The 15,497-nt window shown below is 32.4% G+C and overlaps 1 protein-coding gene across 1 annotated transcript; it reads left to right on the forward strand.

The window, feature by feature from the left end:
* Window positions 1–12,279: 12,279 nt before the first annotated feature.
* Window positions 12,280–15,486, forward strand: LOC126855582 (integrator complex subunit 10). Its single transcript, XM_050603387.1, has 9 exons — window positions 12,280–12,455; window positions 12,594–12,876; window positions 13,021–13,088; window positions 13,162–13,405; window positions 13,504–14,011; window positions 14,083–14,399; window positions 14,493–14,657; window positions 14,738–14,996; window positions 15,066–15,486. Exons 2-9 carry the CDS (start codon window positions 12,724–12,726, stop codon window positions 15,230–15,232), a joined length of 1,881 nt encoding a protein of 626 aa, XP_050459344.1. The 5' UTR covers window positions 12,280–12,455; window positions 12,594–12,723; the 3' UTR covers window positions 15,233–15,486.
* Window positions 15,487–15,497: the final 11 nt, after the last annotated feature.

Below are 15,497 nucleotides of genomic sequence, written 5' to 3' on the forward strand. Positions count from 1 at the left end.
TCGTTTCATGACAGTTATTACCATGATGCGCTGTTTCCTGCGGCCGTGAGTACCATCCACCCACACTGCGACGCGGCAAGGAAAACGCACGCGTGTCGCCAGCCCGTGCGTGTGTACACGCACGAGTTGTGTACACGTACGCGCGGTACGTATATGCGACCGGTACGTAACGACCTGCACACGCGTACATTTCATAAACGCATTCAGGCTCGGACTCGACAGGCTTATTGTTAGTAACTATGAAAAATTTGTCGGAAAAAAAACGCGATATTATGTATGCGTTTACATATTCTTTTTATTTTATGTTATGCAGATTAGATTTTAATTAGATAATATAATAATAATAATAATAATAATAATAATAATAATAATAATAATAATAATAATAACAAATAATAATATTAATAATAACAAATAATAATAATAATAATAATAATAATAATAATAATAATAATAATATTAATATTAAATTAAATAATATTATTTATTTTATATTAAAATTTTTTAATTACATTTTATAATAATCGTAGATTTCAATTTTTCACAAATTATAATCCATAAAGTTAAAAAAAATTAAGATAATAGAAAAAAACATGTATTTCAAAAAATTGAAAAATAAAAATTCGAATTGCGTGGGTTCATAAAAATTAAAATTCTTAACCGTTAGATTATATATATTTCTCGTATCTGTATATAATATTAAACAAATATCTGACAGCAAAAACAAATATAAAGTTTGACATTTGATTTGACGTTTCAAAAGTAAAGGGAGAAAATATTCATTATTCTTATTATAATTGATTGTAATAACTTTTTCTTTATTAGTATTTAAATAATGTTAAAGAAAATATATGTATATATATATATATATATATATATATATATATACATATACATTTTATTTCTTCAAAAAAAATTTTTTTTTGCTCTCTTTCGTGCCGAGCCTGAGTAAACCTCCCGGTTTCCCGCGATGGCGCACACATTTCGCCATTATATAATATGCTCGTTTACACAGAACATTATTGTCGCAAATATGTCATTAACGTCGGAAATCAGCGGCCCGTACTCCGTAACCGCCCTTGCGTGATGCGGTCCTCTCTTTACTACAGGATTCCCGCCGCGATATTGAGCCCCGCGTGCCGGAAGTCGCCGATACGTCATTGTTCCTTCGCTAAACGAATCGCTGCTGCCGGAAGGGAACGAGATGGCCAGGGGAAGGGGAGTGTCACGACTCTTGTATAATGACCATCTTCGGTTTATAAAATGCGATCGGCCTACATTTCTCTCCGAGGATAATGACAGTATTGTCCGCGTTAATATACAGTCAAGGATGATGCCGTCGTTACGTAAAATTGTGTCGCGCGATGTCATCGATCGTTTAGCATTAAGCGGGTCAAGCAAATGACGTCATTTAATTGAACGGAGGCAAATATATACGAATTTTGTTGTAAAATAGCGTGAGTTCTATTAATATCCCTCTGTAATTTCTACTCTTTTTTTTTTTTTTTGTATATTACTGTATGCGATATGTCTTGTTAAAGAAAATTTTATATTATTTTATATAGATATATCTGATTTTTTAAGAAGAGGAAAAAACATGTCTTACGTAAAATTTTTCTCACATTGCGTTTACTTGTAAAAAAGAGACGCGACATGCTTTTCCAAATTTTTCAATTCAAATGTCATGATCAGGTCTCGATTTTTCCCACAATAATTGACAAACACAAACAAACAATCGAGGTAAGAAGAAGTATTCGAGGGATTGACCCCGAACCCGGTGTTTGCGCTCGTCGCACTCCTCGATTCCGAAGATCCTTATCTTAGTTCGCGAGAGGAAACTGTCCTCGGTCTTCCCTTCCCTTCCCTCCACCGGCGATAATAATATAATTCAATCCGGGAGAGAATGAGCGAGCGAGCCAATAAGAGCCCCCTCCCTCCCCCACCCCCACCCCCATTTAATCGGGTTACTTCGTTACTGTGTTACTCCGTTACTCGCCACGGTGATATCAGCGGAATATCAATTATAGTGATTAACCAAGACGCTCGGCGCAAACTTGGACTCTCTTGGGAGAACGCGGGGAGGACGAAAGAGCGAGGAAGAGGTGCATCCGCGGAGTTTAAGATGAGGTTGGGCAAGGGGTGAAGGGACGAACCAGGGAAGAAGGGAGAAGGAGAGAGAGAGAGAGAGAGAGAGAGAGAGAGAGAACAACATCTTTTGTCGGTCGGGAATTAGTCGAAGGAATATTCAAATCCGACGACGTTCGTTCGGGCGACGATCCTCGAAGCATCTCAATTAAGTGAGAAGTGAAGAGAACACTCGTTTTTCCTTTTCCGTTCGCTAGTCATCGAATCTAGGTGAAGAAAATTCTCTCTCTCTCTCTCTCTCTCTCAGAAGAAGAAGAAGAAGAAGAAGAAGAAAAATTACATTTATCCGATCTCTCTCTTTCTCCGGATATTTAATATCTCATTGTCAACCTGAAGTCATGTTAAATACTTTTACAGCAGATTGCAAATAAGATAAATAATGAAAGCTTTTTGTTTTGTAATACGCAAATTAGATTTTGATTATATATATAATAACAATAAAAAACAAAAATTATTAAAAATAATAATAATAATAATAATAATAATAATAATATTTTTGTTATTATTATTTTAATAATATTAATATTATTATAATTATATTTATTAGATAATATTATTATTTATTTTGTTTAGATTATTTTTAATTTTTTATTATATTTTATAATAGTCGTATTATATAGTTATATTATATTTTATAATATCTCAGCTCTTTAAAATTTCTTAAAAATTAAATAAAAGTTACAAATAAAGAAATTGAGATAATTATATAGAATATTTATATAGAATATTTTGGAAAATCAAAAAATTATAGCTAAAATTCTTATTCGTTAGACATTAGGCTTCCTGCATAATATAATATTTAAAAAAAAAATTTGATACCAAAAAAATGATGAAGTTTGACATTTTGATTTTGATGTTTCGAAAATGAGAAAATATATAAAATGTCATTTTTATGTCTTCATTTGGTACAATATCGCATTGCTCGCGAAGAGATATACTTAACGTCGGTTCATTGTCAACAATCAGATCGCTCTTATCATTAATATAAAAAAAATCACGTTAGAATTCTCGTTGAATTTTAACTCCAACTTGAATTTGACAAGTACATCAGCAATTCCATCCCGTTCCGATCGTTTCGCGAATTAGAGCCCTAGAGTGGAATCCCTTGGACTGCCAATTTATCCAGATCCAATGGCCAGATCTCGCGACCCTGAATACGGACAATGAATTAGGCACGGGCTCGTGATCTGGTAAAATTCGTGGCCCGAGGCCACATTATAATAATGCGAGGAAACGGATGAAGCTCCCCCACCCCCCACCCCTCTCCCCCCCTCCCTCCCTCTCTCGAGGGGGGATAGCGTGATCCGGCACGGGCGCGAGTACGTGTCGCGACCGTATATATACCGTACAGCTGTGTCCATTGTCGGACCCGATGCGCGGATTAACCAACCGTAAATGCCGAAAATCTAATTGACGAAATTCAATTTCACGTCGACAATGACGGCCGCCGCGCGGCGGATTATCGCGCGCGCCGCCCCGTCTGTACTTTTCCAAAAATTACGAAGCCGAAATCGGCTTCGATGAAATTCCCTCCGTCTCTCGCAAAGACGCGATTCGACACGGCCAAAGGGTTCGCGCTAATGATTATTCTTTCATCGAGAGAGAGAGAGAGAGAGAGAGAGAGAGGGAGGGATGCCACGTGGCGACGTATTAAGCTGTTTGACAAACTTTACGGAGCCTTTCTCGATAATCGTGTAAAACAGATGTAATATTATATAAAAGAAGGATTTTGGAAACTACAATAAAAAAACGCACCGATTCGATTGTTATTTAGATATATTGGCATTATTAAATTGTTGGAGTTTGTAGCGAAATATATATCTTTTTTTCGCTGTCACATCGGACAGTTTTGTTAACATGTGTCAGTACGATATGATTTTACAAAATTTTGGAAATGATTTATCGTCGATTATATTATTTATTTATTAGATTAAATTTTTATTATATTAGATTTATGTATATAATATAAATTTTTTAAAAAATATATATATTTATTTATATTTATTTATATTATATATATATATATTGCTATATATATCTATGTTGTTCTTTTATTTGGGATGTAATCTTGTTACTCAGCAATCTGTCTACTTAACAAATATATCTGCCCCGAAACATATCCTAGGATTGTAACGCGGCACTCGCGTTCATATATCATTCGCTTCTGATAAATGCCACTAATCTCTCTCTCGTATCGAATTTTTCCTTTTTGAGAAAGAGCGCTTTCGCGCGCTACCGCGTGATGTTTTTGAAATTTCCATCAAAAAGATCAAATCACCATTTTTCCCTTTCTCTCGCTTTACGCAGCGAGGGAACGGCGTATTAAGGGTGAATTATCGCAGAATCAAAATAATTCGATAGATGGGGCGGCGCGGGTATTACAAGAGGGACGAGCCATTTCTGCGCGTTGGGGTGCCAAAATATCTCATGGTATTCGGGAAAGTATTGTCGCGAAAGAGAGTATCGCCGTTCTTTGCGTTATCGTTTGTCAAAAATCTTCATTTTATTGGACTTTTGTTCGTACTTTATCGTATTAATTGAATTATCGTCACGATTTCGATGGAAATACACAATCGGAATTTTTAAAAAAAAATTCATGAAAATATAATATCGTTCATATTTCATATAATTAGAGAAGAACGCGTCCAGGTCACACCGCAGGGTCAATTCTTTTCACATCGAGCTCGTCCGTATTTATTCATTTGAGCTAATTTTTTGGGCGTGGACGCGTCTATTAGATTTTCGCGTTATGCTCTAGGGCAGATTGGCGCCATGGCTTGGAAAAAGCAGTGTTAATAATGCAGCTGCCAAAATTGAAGCAATAATGCTCACAATCAACAATTTACACTGTCTGATTATTTCTAAAATACTATCGCAACGCGATAAATAATTAAATCCCTTTCCAATAAAAATACTTGACTCGAATATGTCAAAACTAAACCGACCCCTGATTTTTAACGAGATACACGCATTATGTTCTCATATTCGATTCAATTTGCGAGAATGATCTCTTTGTATCATTTTACATTATACTTTATATCATTTTACGCGAGCATATATTTTTAATTTTACACAATAGAAATGTTTCGTATTATTAATGACAGGATTTATCCTGTTAAAATTTACAGAGAAAAATGTTCATTTTATTCTACTTATTCTATAAAATATAAATGAGAGTAAACCGTCAATAACATTTTTCCAAATTAATCTAAATCGTTAAAAATATGTTAATTTTGCACAAAATTTATTTTAAATTACTATGAAGTTTGCATTTATTTTGTATGGAAATATTAACATAGTATTAGTGTCACTATTCATTCAATTCGTTCAATTAACACGAAAATTTGTGTGAACCGTTTGGGACATGGTTTTTAAGTCAAATTTTCCAGCAGTGCGCTATTTCGAAAAAGTGGCAGGTTTACGAGATTACGTGTCATCCTTGTCAGTGGAGATTCAACTGACGGAGAAGGATGCGCGCGGGCCGCGTTTAAAATGCAGAAAGGCAAACGGTAGCGTGTCAAGGGCTGTCAGGTGGTCGTTTTAAAAGGGCACAATGGCTCAATTCGGGACGGGAAAATCCGCCGGCTAAATCTCCCATTCAAATGGACGTGCTCCCGATCCCTTGCGTCAAACGGGGTGCCTAAGTAGGTACTTAGTTGCACATTTGGCTTGAAATTTTTGATAGCCCCTATCGCGGTGGAGCATCGTGCACACGCGCACGAGAGCGAATTTCCGATGCTTATCGGCACTTCTCTCTGATCCGTGAGCGAGTGTCTGATCGCCGTCACGTTAATACACTTCGAGCTTCGGGTCATCCTTATTGGTTACACTATAACGTTACATGTTTTTTTTTCCCCGTTTCACGCATGTCTTGATGTAAGCATCAGTCGAGCTGTATATCAAATTGAGAATGAAAGATGAAAGATTTTAATAAATTATGAAATTTATGACGTATTTATGACGTAGGCAGCATGATAACAATGTTTTTGGACGTATATAATAAAAAAAGTTAATAAAACATTTTTACTAGAGTAATCATCTGTGGAAAGAAGAAAGGCTTATCTGCAGAAAATTGGATTTTGAGATTCTAATCAATTCCAATACTTTGGAATCTTTGTTTTTTTTTTTTTAATAAAAAAATGGATTACTTTCTTCTATCGTCAATGTTAATCTCACAGTGGCCATTTTTAAAAATATATAATATATCTAAATATATATAAATAAATAATGTCATAACTTATACTTAAAATTTTAATGCAATACAGTAATCAACATAATTATGAGAGTAGAAAAAAAATATTAATAATGTATGCTGTTAAAATACATATAATGATAATCTGGATAAAAATTAACAAAAAAAAAGAAAACATTATTTTCAATTATTAAATTTATATTATCTTTTATTATTAATATATTTTATTGTATTTTATATTTTTTTATAAGCTTCCTTCCTTCGTATAAAATTCTGTTCAATGTATTTTGTTGAGTCCAAAAATTTTTTCATAAAATTTCCATTTGTACATATTATTTTTCAATTCTTTAATTAATTAACATTTGAGTTCAATTAACACAGCAGCAATATGTTTAATTAACATATGAATGTGTTAAATATTAACACAAAAACTTTATTATCGGCATATTTTTTAACAAGAAAACAATTTCCCCAACAGTGTAAGATACTCTTCTCGTTAGATCTGTTTAAGAGAAAATTCAAACAGTACAAAATAAAATGTCTGAAAGACATATATATCTCTCTCTCTCTCTCTAATTCTTTTAAATTCTTTGAATTTCTTTATTGTTTAGAAGCAAACTCTAAACCCCGTTGAAGAGTCTCTTTTGATCGGACGAGAACTCGCACTTTGATGAAAAACACCCTGTATACGTCGCGCAACAGCCACGTACCGGCAACCACTATGGATAGCTTAGGTTGGTTAGTTAGCGTGCAAGTACACGTATCAAAGGCACTCAGAATCCGAGCTTAACAAAGGCAGCTTCGGGTTTACCAACCGTGTCACGTAGTACGTGTATACCTTACCTGCCTGCCTGTCCGCCCGCGCGCGCTTTCGCAAAACCTAAACCTCCTGGCGGGCCGTATAACTTTGGCCTTAATGCGTCAACGGGGAGCGGGATAAGTTTCGGGAGCGGGTCAATTAAAACTAATTATTCCCGTCGGCGTAATCGGAGCTCCCGCGGGCGATCGCCACTAATTGTATACGCAAGGGCTGTGTTTAAAGGAGGGATTCGCACTGATAGAAAACAATATTGAGAGCTTCCGGGATAACTCGTGAAATGTTATATTCCGTGATTAATTTTATAAAGAATCATTTTATAAAGAATCAATTTATAAAGAATCAATTTTATAAAGAATTCGGTAGTTGGACTTCAAAAATTCAATATTAAACTTTAATCACAGTGTATAAGTAATACAATGTGCGCATATATTTTTAATTTTATGCAATGAAAGAAATTTGCATATTATTAATGACAGGATTTATCTGTTAAAATTTATTTAGAAAAGACATGTTGATTTTATTCTACAAGAAGTAGTAGAAGTAAGAATGACTGTAGACCGTCAATAACATTCCTCCAAGTTTTAATTTTATTATTCAAAACATGTTGAATTTTACACATAATTTATCTCAAATTATTATGAAGTTTGCATTTATTTCGTTGTTGAAATATTAATATAGTATTAGTATTGTCATTTAATATATTCATATTATGTGAAAATAACATAAAAATTTATTTAGATTGCTTGAGACATGCGATATAAATTAAATTTAAGCTCAAATTCAGTACTCCCTGAAGTCAACTGCAAACAAAAAAAAAAGAGTAATTTACAGCAAGATTTTGGATTACTGTAACTATTTTGCTACAATTTTTAATAAATAACTTTTAAACAAATAAATAGATCTAAACTAAGTTTTATATAAATGCTTATTAAGGTTTTATACATGTAAAAATTTTTATTGCGCTGACAATGTTTCTTCCCTGTCAATGTGTCTTCCCTGCGATTTTCCATAAGAAGCAATACAAACTTTAAACTTAAATAATTTCTCCAAACCGTTAAGAAAATTGTTCTCAGATTTTGCAGAGATAAGAAGAAATAGTAGAACAGTCTACGAAATTTTCATGCTTTTATCAATATTTTGACACATGACGCATACATCCTTAAAATGTCATCCATTTTGTCAAGATTCTTCTCTTCGTCGGCATAGCCGACTATATGAGCACGATGAGTATATGAACTACGCAAGCACGACACATATCCAACTGGGAATTGAATTTCCTCGGTAATTTTAATGCCATTGTGAAGGGCCATCGTGGAGGGGAGGCTCTGAGACGGAGGAGAAACTAATACAGCCACCGGCTGTGCATTCCTAACCTCGTAGATGCGAAATTTAATTGCAGACGAAACACGACGCTATTGCCACCCCTGCATATGTACATACGTAGATCTCGGTTTGAGGTAACTATACGTGTGGTTCCATATGATAATCCTTTCCCTGAAGAAAAGAGAAAGAAAGAAAGACAAAGAGAGTGCATTATAAATAGAAAAAAGATCTTGCGATAACACAGAGTTAGAATTTTTTATTATATCTTTTTTATTTGATTTTTGTTCTCCATTTTTTTTATTTTCCTTTCTCATGGAGGAAGCTTTGTTTTTGTGGAAAATTTTTTTTTTCTAATTTTTGATGCCAATGTGTTTAGAATGTTCTAAAACATCAAAAAAACATATTTTTACAAAATATCGAGTATGTGTGTATGTATGTTTGTATATGTGCACTAAACATGGTTCGATTATCTGCCGTAAATTTTAAGATAATGAGCTAAAATTTTTTTATTTTTTTTTTATACAGATATATTACCGAAGAATTGGCTAAAGAGCTTATATTCTTTAAAGGAATATTTGTGTAACGATTATTATACGTAGCATTGTTTTATGAACCGTAAAATTAATAATATATTTCTTAGTTAATTTAATGAATAATATTTTCAATAATGTTGAGACACAAAGAACATCCTCAAAGAGAATCTCTTTGGATTTAAAGAGTTGTTCATCTTGAAATTATCTGCATCAAGTGCGAGACGTAATCGAAACATTATCGAGAAAACCGGATGGACAATCGATGATAGGTCATCAAAATCCGTGCAATTTCTCCTTTCTTTCTCAGACTACGAGAAGGGAAGTCCGATGGCGACTCTCCATTTTCGCGCATAAATCGAGACCGGGTCGATGGAGCTTTATTTCCGATACTTAAGTCGAGCGCGCGAAAAGCCGTTGGATACAAAGCCGAAGCGCCATAACCACTTAAGGGAGCTTTCGTGGGAGGCTCATGGGATAGAATCTGCGTCTTGTGGAGTATACAGTATAGCATAAGCGGATTTAAGACGCTCCGTTATATCTTTATAAATGGAACTACTCGGGCCCGCGAGCGGAAACGCCTCCATATCGCTCAGGGGATTTGCAAAATTACGTCTTTGTTGCCCGCTGTCGCGCTGTCCCGGGAAAAATCTCGAGAAAAATCGTCGTCCTTTGAGCCGCCAGATCGACGCGTAGCGCGGATTGCTTGGCGATTGATGATGCCGGTAATTGTGACGATAATGGACAATGGAATGCTTTATCACGTACGATAATTGAAATTAAAGATTCACTCTGTTCTAGCAATATGAAGAATTGATAATTTTAGGAATTTTTTTTTAATATTATAGAAATTGATCTTTTTTGACGTTTTATATATGTTTTTATTGATGTTTAAACAGTACATCAGTATTTTTGAATTTTTAATATTTAGCTCTTTTTTTGTTCAATATACGCTTCTGTGCGTAGCGCGCTCGAAAATGTATATTCGGCATGTTGCATCTTGTGTAATTTTTTGAGATTAATAAATTTGGGCTAGTTTTATTCTGTAGGATATATATATTGAATTTAATTTTATTAGAAAAAATAAAAAATAATAAAGTAGTGTCATTTTAAAATTAGTTATTCCAATTTCGCTATCTTTTCGTTTCTCGAGAACAGAAAAATATTAAATATCAATTTCTTAAATTTTGATTAGATTTGATATCCTTAAAAATGTGTTTTCTTTCACTTAAAAAAAAAACAAGTAAAAAATTGTGCAAATTAAAAACTTGCACATGGCTTCCTCATAATTTTATTTCCTTTTTTTTATAATATCAGCAATCGTAATTACAAATTCATGTAAAACAATTTAATTTAATATTTAAAAAATTTGCAGAAATTAGGTCGTAAACAAATATTTATTGAAAAATTAAAAATTTCATAAAAAATGAACCGTTTCAACAATTCTAATCAAATTCAATACCAACCATGCTTTAATGATACTCTATTAATGTAAAAATATTTCGTCCAATATCTCAAAATTTGATGGAGTTAGAGCAACTACATCTTTTTTTTTAGAAAAACATTTTTTAGAAAAAATCAAAATTTTATAAAAAATGAATTCTTTCATCAATTCTTATTAAAATCAATACTAACCATTTGTTAATGCTAGTTTATTAATGTAAAACTATTTAGCCTGATATCTCAAAATTTGTAGAAGTTACAGTATGCACATACATTATTGAAAAATTGAAAATTTCATAAAAAAAAAGACTCTTTTATCAATTCTCATCAAATTCAATACCAACCATTCTTTAATGATATTCTATTCATATAAAAAAATTTAGACAAATATCTCAAAGTTTACGGAAGTTAGAACATCTTTTTTTGAAGAATTAAAATTTTATAAAAAATAAATTCCTTTATCGATCCTAGCCAAATACAATACCAACCAACCTTGAATGATACTTTATTCATGTAAAAAATTTTAGCTTATTATCTTAAAATTTACGGCAGATAATCACGTCCTTTGGTGCACATACAAACATACATACACACATACTCGACATTTTGTAAAAATATGTTTTTTCGACGTTTTAAAACATTCTAAACAGATTGGCATCAAAATTAGAAAAAAAAATTTCCAAACATTTTTTAAAAACAAAGCTTGCTCTATGAGGAAGCAAAAATTGAAATTATTTGGCCCATTAGTTTTCAAGGTAGCCATCACAACCGATTTTGAAACTAAAGTTTTGAGAAAAATATGTTTAAATTTTTATTTATAACTACGTCAATTTTGCGAATTTTTTAAGAAAATTTTAAAGATCGATTTTTTTTATTCTTTAAAAGACCCTTAATTGATATGTGTATAAAGATATGAAAATTACATCCAGCACCTAAGTGTAATTGAAGGAAAATTTGAATAATGTATTCTAAATCACTTTTTGTATTATATTTAATTATCTTACAATTTAAAGAAAAATATTGCTTTTTTTAACATTTAGATATTTTTGCTCTTTTTAACATTTAAACATTTTTACGTTAAATTAAAAATGACATAAAAAATAAGACTACTTTTATTTCTGCTATCTCACATGTATATATACTTTTATATTTTCAATATATTATAAAATATTGAGATATTTAAATATTTTCTTAAGTATAATTATAACTATAATTATAACTATATATTATATAATTATAGTATAATTAAAGCGCTATAATGAAAGACAATATTAATGAATAAAAAGCAAAATGATAAATAATGAAATACGCTATTTTTTACGGGAATTAGCATGACTAAATCTGTAAGCATGAAGATTGATAATACATTGATAATAAAAATATAGTGATTTGATAAAGTAAAATGCGTTCACACGTCGGGATTATCCTTAATGGAATGATAAGGATGGGTGGGGAGAGGGGTTGAGGGACAATTAAATACTCGTTAGTTATCTTTGGTGCAGCTAAAATGGTCGGTAATTTTACTATTCTTCAATTATATCCCCAGACGTTTTTGGGGCCCATTTGACAGATGGTAAAGTTGACGCATGACTCTGGTCCTCTTTTAATATATATATAATATTTTATCAATAATGTGATAAATTTAATATCTCTTTTTTTTCTTTAGAAGAAAAGTCAAATATTTTATTAATTTTAAAATTATTAAGAAAAAGTAAATGATAACTGTATTATGGAATGGCGATAATCCAAACCACTACCTGTCCGACTATAGGAATTTTTCAGAGATATGTTTGGTAGTGACGGAGGGGGAAGAGATGAGGGAGTAATAGTTTTTCATACATAATACAAAATACACATAACCAACATAATTCTTGTGTAGCGGTCTCTATCTGTTCTCGAATAATTTTTAACGTTATTGATAAAATGTTGAATTATTTTTATAAAACACTGACAGAAAATTAGAAATTGAAATTAAGAATTGACAACAATAAATATTTATTTGGTACGTATAATTAAATATTTACTGTTAAGTTTGATTAGTCAATTAAAAAATATATTGATAAATCGCCTATCATCTACGAATAGCGTCTAGAATGAGAGAATAAATAATTTAATATTATTTTTTTATAAATATTTATAGGATGAAAACAAGTGTGTGTATATGTGTGGAGTTGTATATGTATGTATATATAAGTGTCATATAAATTATATGACAAGTGTATTTTTTGTAACATTGAGGAAGATTACGTTTTATATCTGACATATACATTATGTTGGAAAAACCATCTGGTCCGGATAATCAATTATCCAAGGAAGATTATTTAATAATGAGAGCTAAAGAAGCATTGCCGATCGATATTTATGCTGCTAAATCGTGGCTAATTACTGCAAAATCTTTATTTCCGCATAGTGCAAAAGTTCAGGTAAGAATATCCCATCATTTCATTACCTTATTTTTTTCTTTTTTTTTATTATCCACAAATTGATAATATAATAATGATAATAATTATTCTGAAAATTAATAATTCACAATAACTAGGGATTTATATTTCTTATATTGCTTTTAGTTTGAAGCGTATCGAATTGAAAAACTGTCAAAAAATGTAAAAGAAGCGGCAAAATGCTTCAGCGAAATGTGAGTATCGATTACTATGCGGAATTTGCGAAATATATATATGAAACTTCCTTTTTAATAATCTTAAATATAGATTTCAAAATTTTCCGGACGATCGTGACATATGGAAAGAGATAGAAATGGTAACAACATGCCTTCGCTTGGAACAATGTGACAGTGAGGCAGAATTTTTGTGTCAAATGTTTCAACACATTCCACAGGATTTGCAGCACAGATTGCTTGTGATGACAGCTGATCACAGCGAAGACACGATGGAGCATTGCAAATTATTACTCTTATTACTTCGCAGATTTCCTCAAACTATAGCAACTCATGGAGTATGTACCTTAAAATATCAAAATTATTTTATTATATTAATTAATAAATATGTTTAGATTTTTTTTTAGAAATTTTATTTGTTTATGTAATATTTTAGCCACGCTTGGTGGAGACTCTCTTAACTGCCGAGAAACATAGCCATCCAGGCCGAGCTGTAAATGGTTTCAGAAGATTATTGGCATGCGATGCATTGCCATTGCTTGGTGCTGCTCCAGTAGAATTAAATCCTCGTCTCAGTTTAAGATTGCTCTGTAAGGCTGTAGAATTTTATTTAGCATATATACAGCAGCCACAGGATGGGCAAATTCAAAATCCATGGGACAGACTTTTCCAAATAGTGGAATTAATAGGCAAGAAATTAGGATGGGAATTGAGCAGTTTATTTTCTACGTCTTGGAATCGCGACACGTACAGCGATAGATTACAACAGTACGCAATTGCACACAGTACAGGCCTGTGCGATGAGCTTATAGTCAGACAATTACTGATGTGTACAGTTGTAATATTATTGAGAATATTGAACGAACATGCCACTCTTATTAACAATGACGAGACACTGTATTGCCTAGTAGAGGCTTTTGGAGAAGGAATACATTCTTCCACAGGTAAAATATTATATTCGATATTCGAATGTGATTACAAGTTTTATATTTACCTTTTGAATTCTGTAAACTAGAGCCGAAATTGAAAAAACGAAAACGAGAGGATAATACGGCTGTAATAGTAACTAGTGACAGTGATTACAATGGTAATGGTCTAGCATTGGCAGTAAAATTATGGGACTTATTGCACAGCAGTGACTATCTTCAAAGGGAAATCGGCAAATTGAGTCAACAGTTACGATTAGATACCTGGTTGAACCCATTCTTAACGGATTTGGCAATGTACAAAGGCTTACATCATGAAGTATTAGCTAGATTGTCAGTAGAAGGCAAAAGTTTATCTGTTAATCTTCGTTTGGCCAGTACATGTTTCTTTTTGAGAGATTATAAGGTGTGCTGTAGTTATAATTAGTACATGATTATATTTTTATTTCCATATATTTCCTCTGTCGTTCAAAGTTATTAAAAATAATCTCTCTTTTAGGAAATGTTGGAACATATTGTTCTGGTAGCAAGTTCATTACCCACAGTAACAGGCAAGGTGTCTCATAATTTGACAGTTCCAAGCGTAAGGCATTTACATTATTTGACACTGGCCCGTTTTCCTATTTTACAATATTGTTGCAAATTGCTTCTTTTAGCTATAAAGGTAATAGCTTCTTCTCATAATATACATATATATATGATTGGTATCAGCTAGTATGATTACGACTGTGATTACGATTCTAGGAAAATTTTTCATTACTTGGAAATGTCGGGGACTTGGCTATTGGGCATGCATTGGTCCTAATACAGATAGATTGGCCACAAGAAGCTAGTACTTTGACTGCGATAATGGAACGAATTCTTAGTCGCGGAAGTTTTTCTTACCCGTTATTTCAAACGTATATAATATGCGTAGATATTTTGGAAGAATTAACATATTTATGGACTGAACATGGTGGTGGAGTATCACTCGACATAACTGTAGGCGCGGGGGTTTTACAAAGTACATTTTTTTCGACATGTTCATACCGCGCATATGTGAAGTAAATTAAAATAATTATAATTATTTTAGATCGCCGTATCGCTACTCGCGGTGCTGATAAAGGAGTACGCGAGGAGGTAAAGCAAGCCATGCGTCGACAAGCGGCACGGGACGGCATTGATCCTCTAGACGAATTGTTACAGAAATTCATAGTCAATGATAAAACCGCCATCCTACATGCTTTAATTATTTCATGAATTAACTTTAGATCTTGCTATTTGTTATGACTTGTGATACACAGTAAAATTTTATATATGAAATATTTAGAAATAATTATGTTGTTTCATTCAGTAACAATGACAAATAATTTGTGAAGATTTTAGAATGATGTAGAGTTTTATACAATTAAAAGAACATATTGCTTTATTTATCACATAAAATCCCAATTTACATATTAAATATATGTATTGAGCATAAAGTGGAAATTAAAATTTTGAGATTTATAAAAAAACAAATTCTTCA

The sequence above is a fragment of the Cataglyphis hispanica genome, chromosome 16, assembly GCF_021464435.1.
Source record: "Cataglyphis hispanica isolate Lineage 1 chromosome 16, ULB_Chis1_1.0, whole genome shotgun sequence".
Lineage (NCBI taxonomy): Eukaryota > Metazoa > Arthropoda > Insecta > Hymenoptera > Formicidae > Cataglyphis > Cataglyphis hispanica.

Bases quoted from the DNA above. Each gene is read 5' to 3' on its own strand.
- LOC126855582 (XM_050603387.1), top strand. From the start codon at position 12,724: ATGTTGGAAAAACCATCTGGTCCGGATAATCAATTATCCAAGGAAGAT. The intron at 12,877-13,020 runs GTAAGAATATCC...TATTGCTTTTAG, and splicing joins CGCATAGTGCAAAAGTTCAG to TTTGAAGCGTATCGAATTGA. The intron at 14,400-14,492 runs GTGTGCTGTAGT...TCTCTCTTTTAG, and splicing joins TCTTTTTGAGAGATTATAAG to GAAATGTTGGAACATATTGT.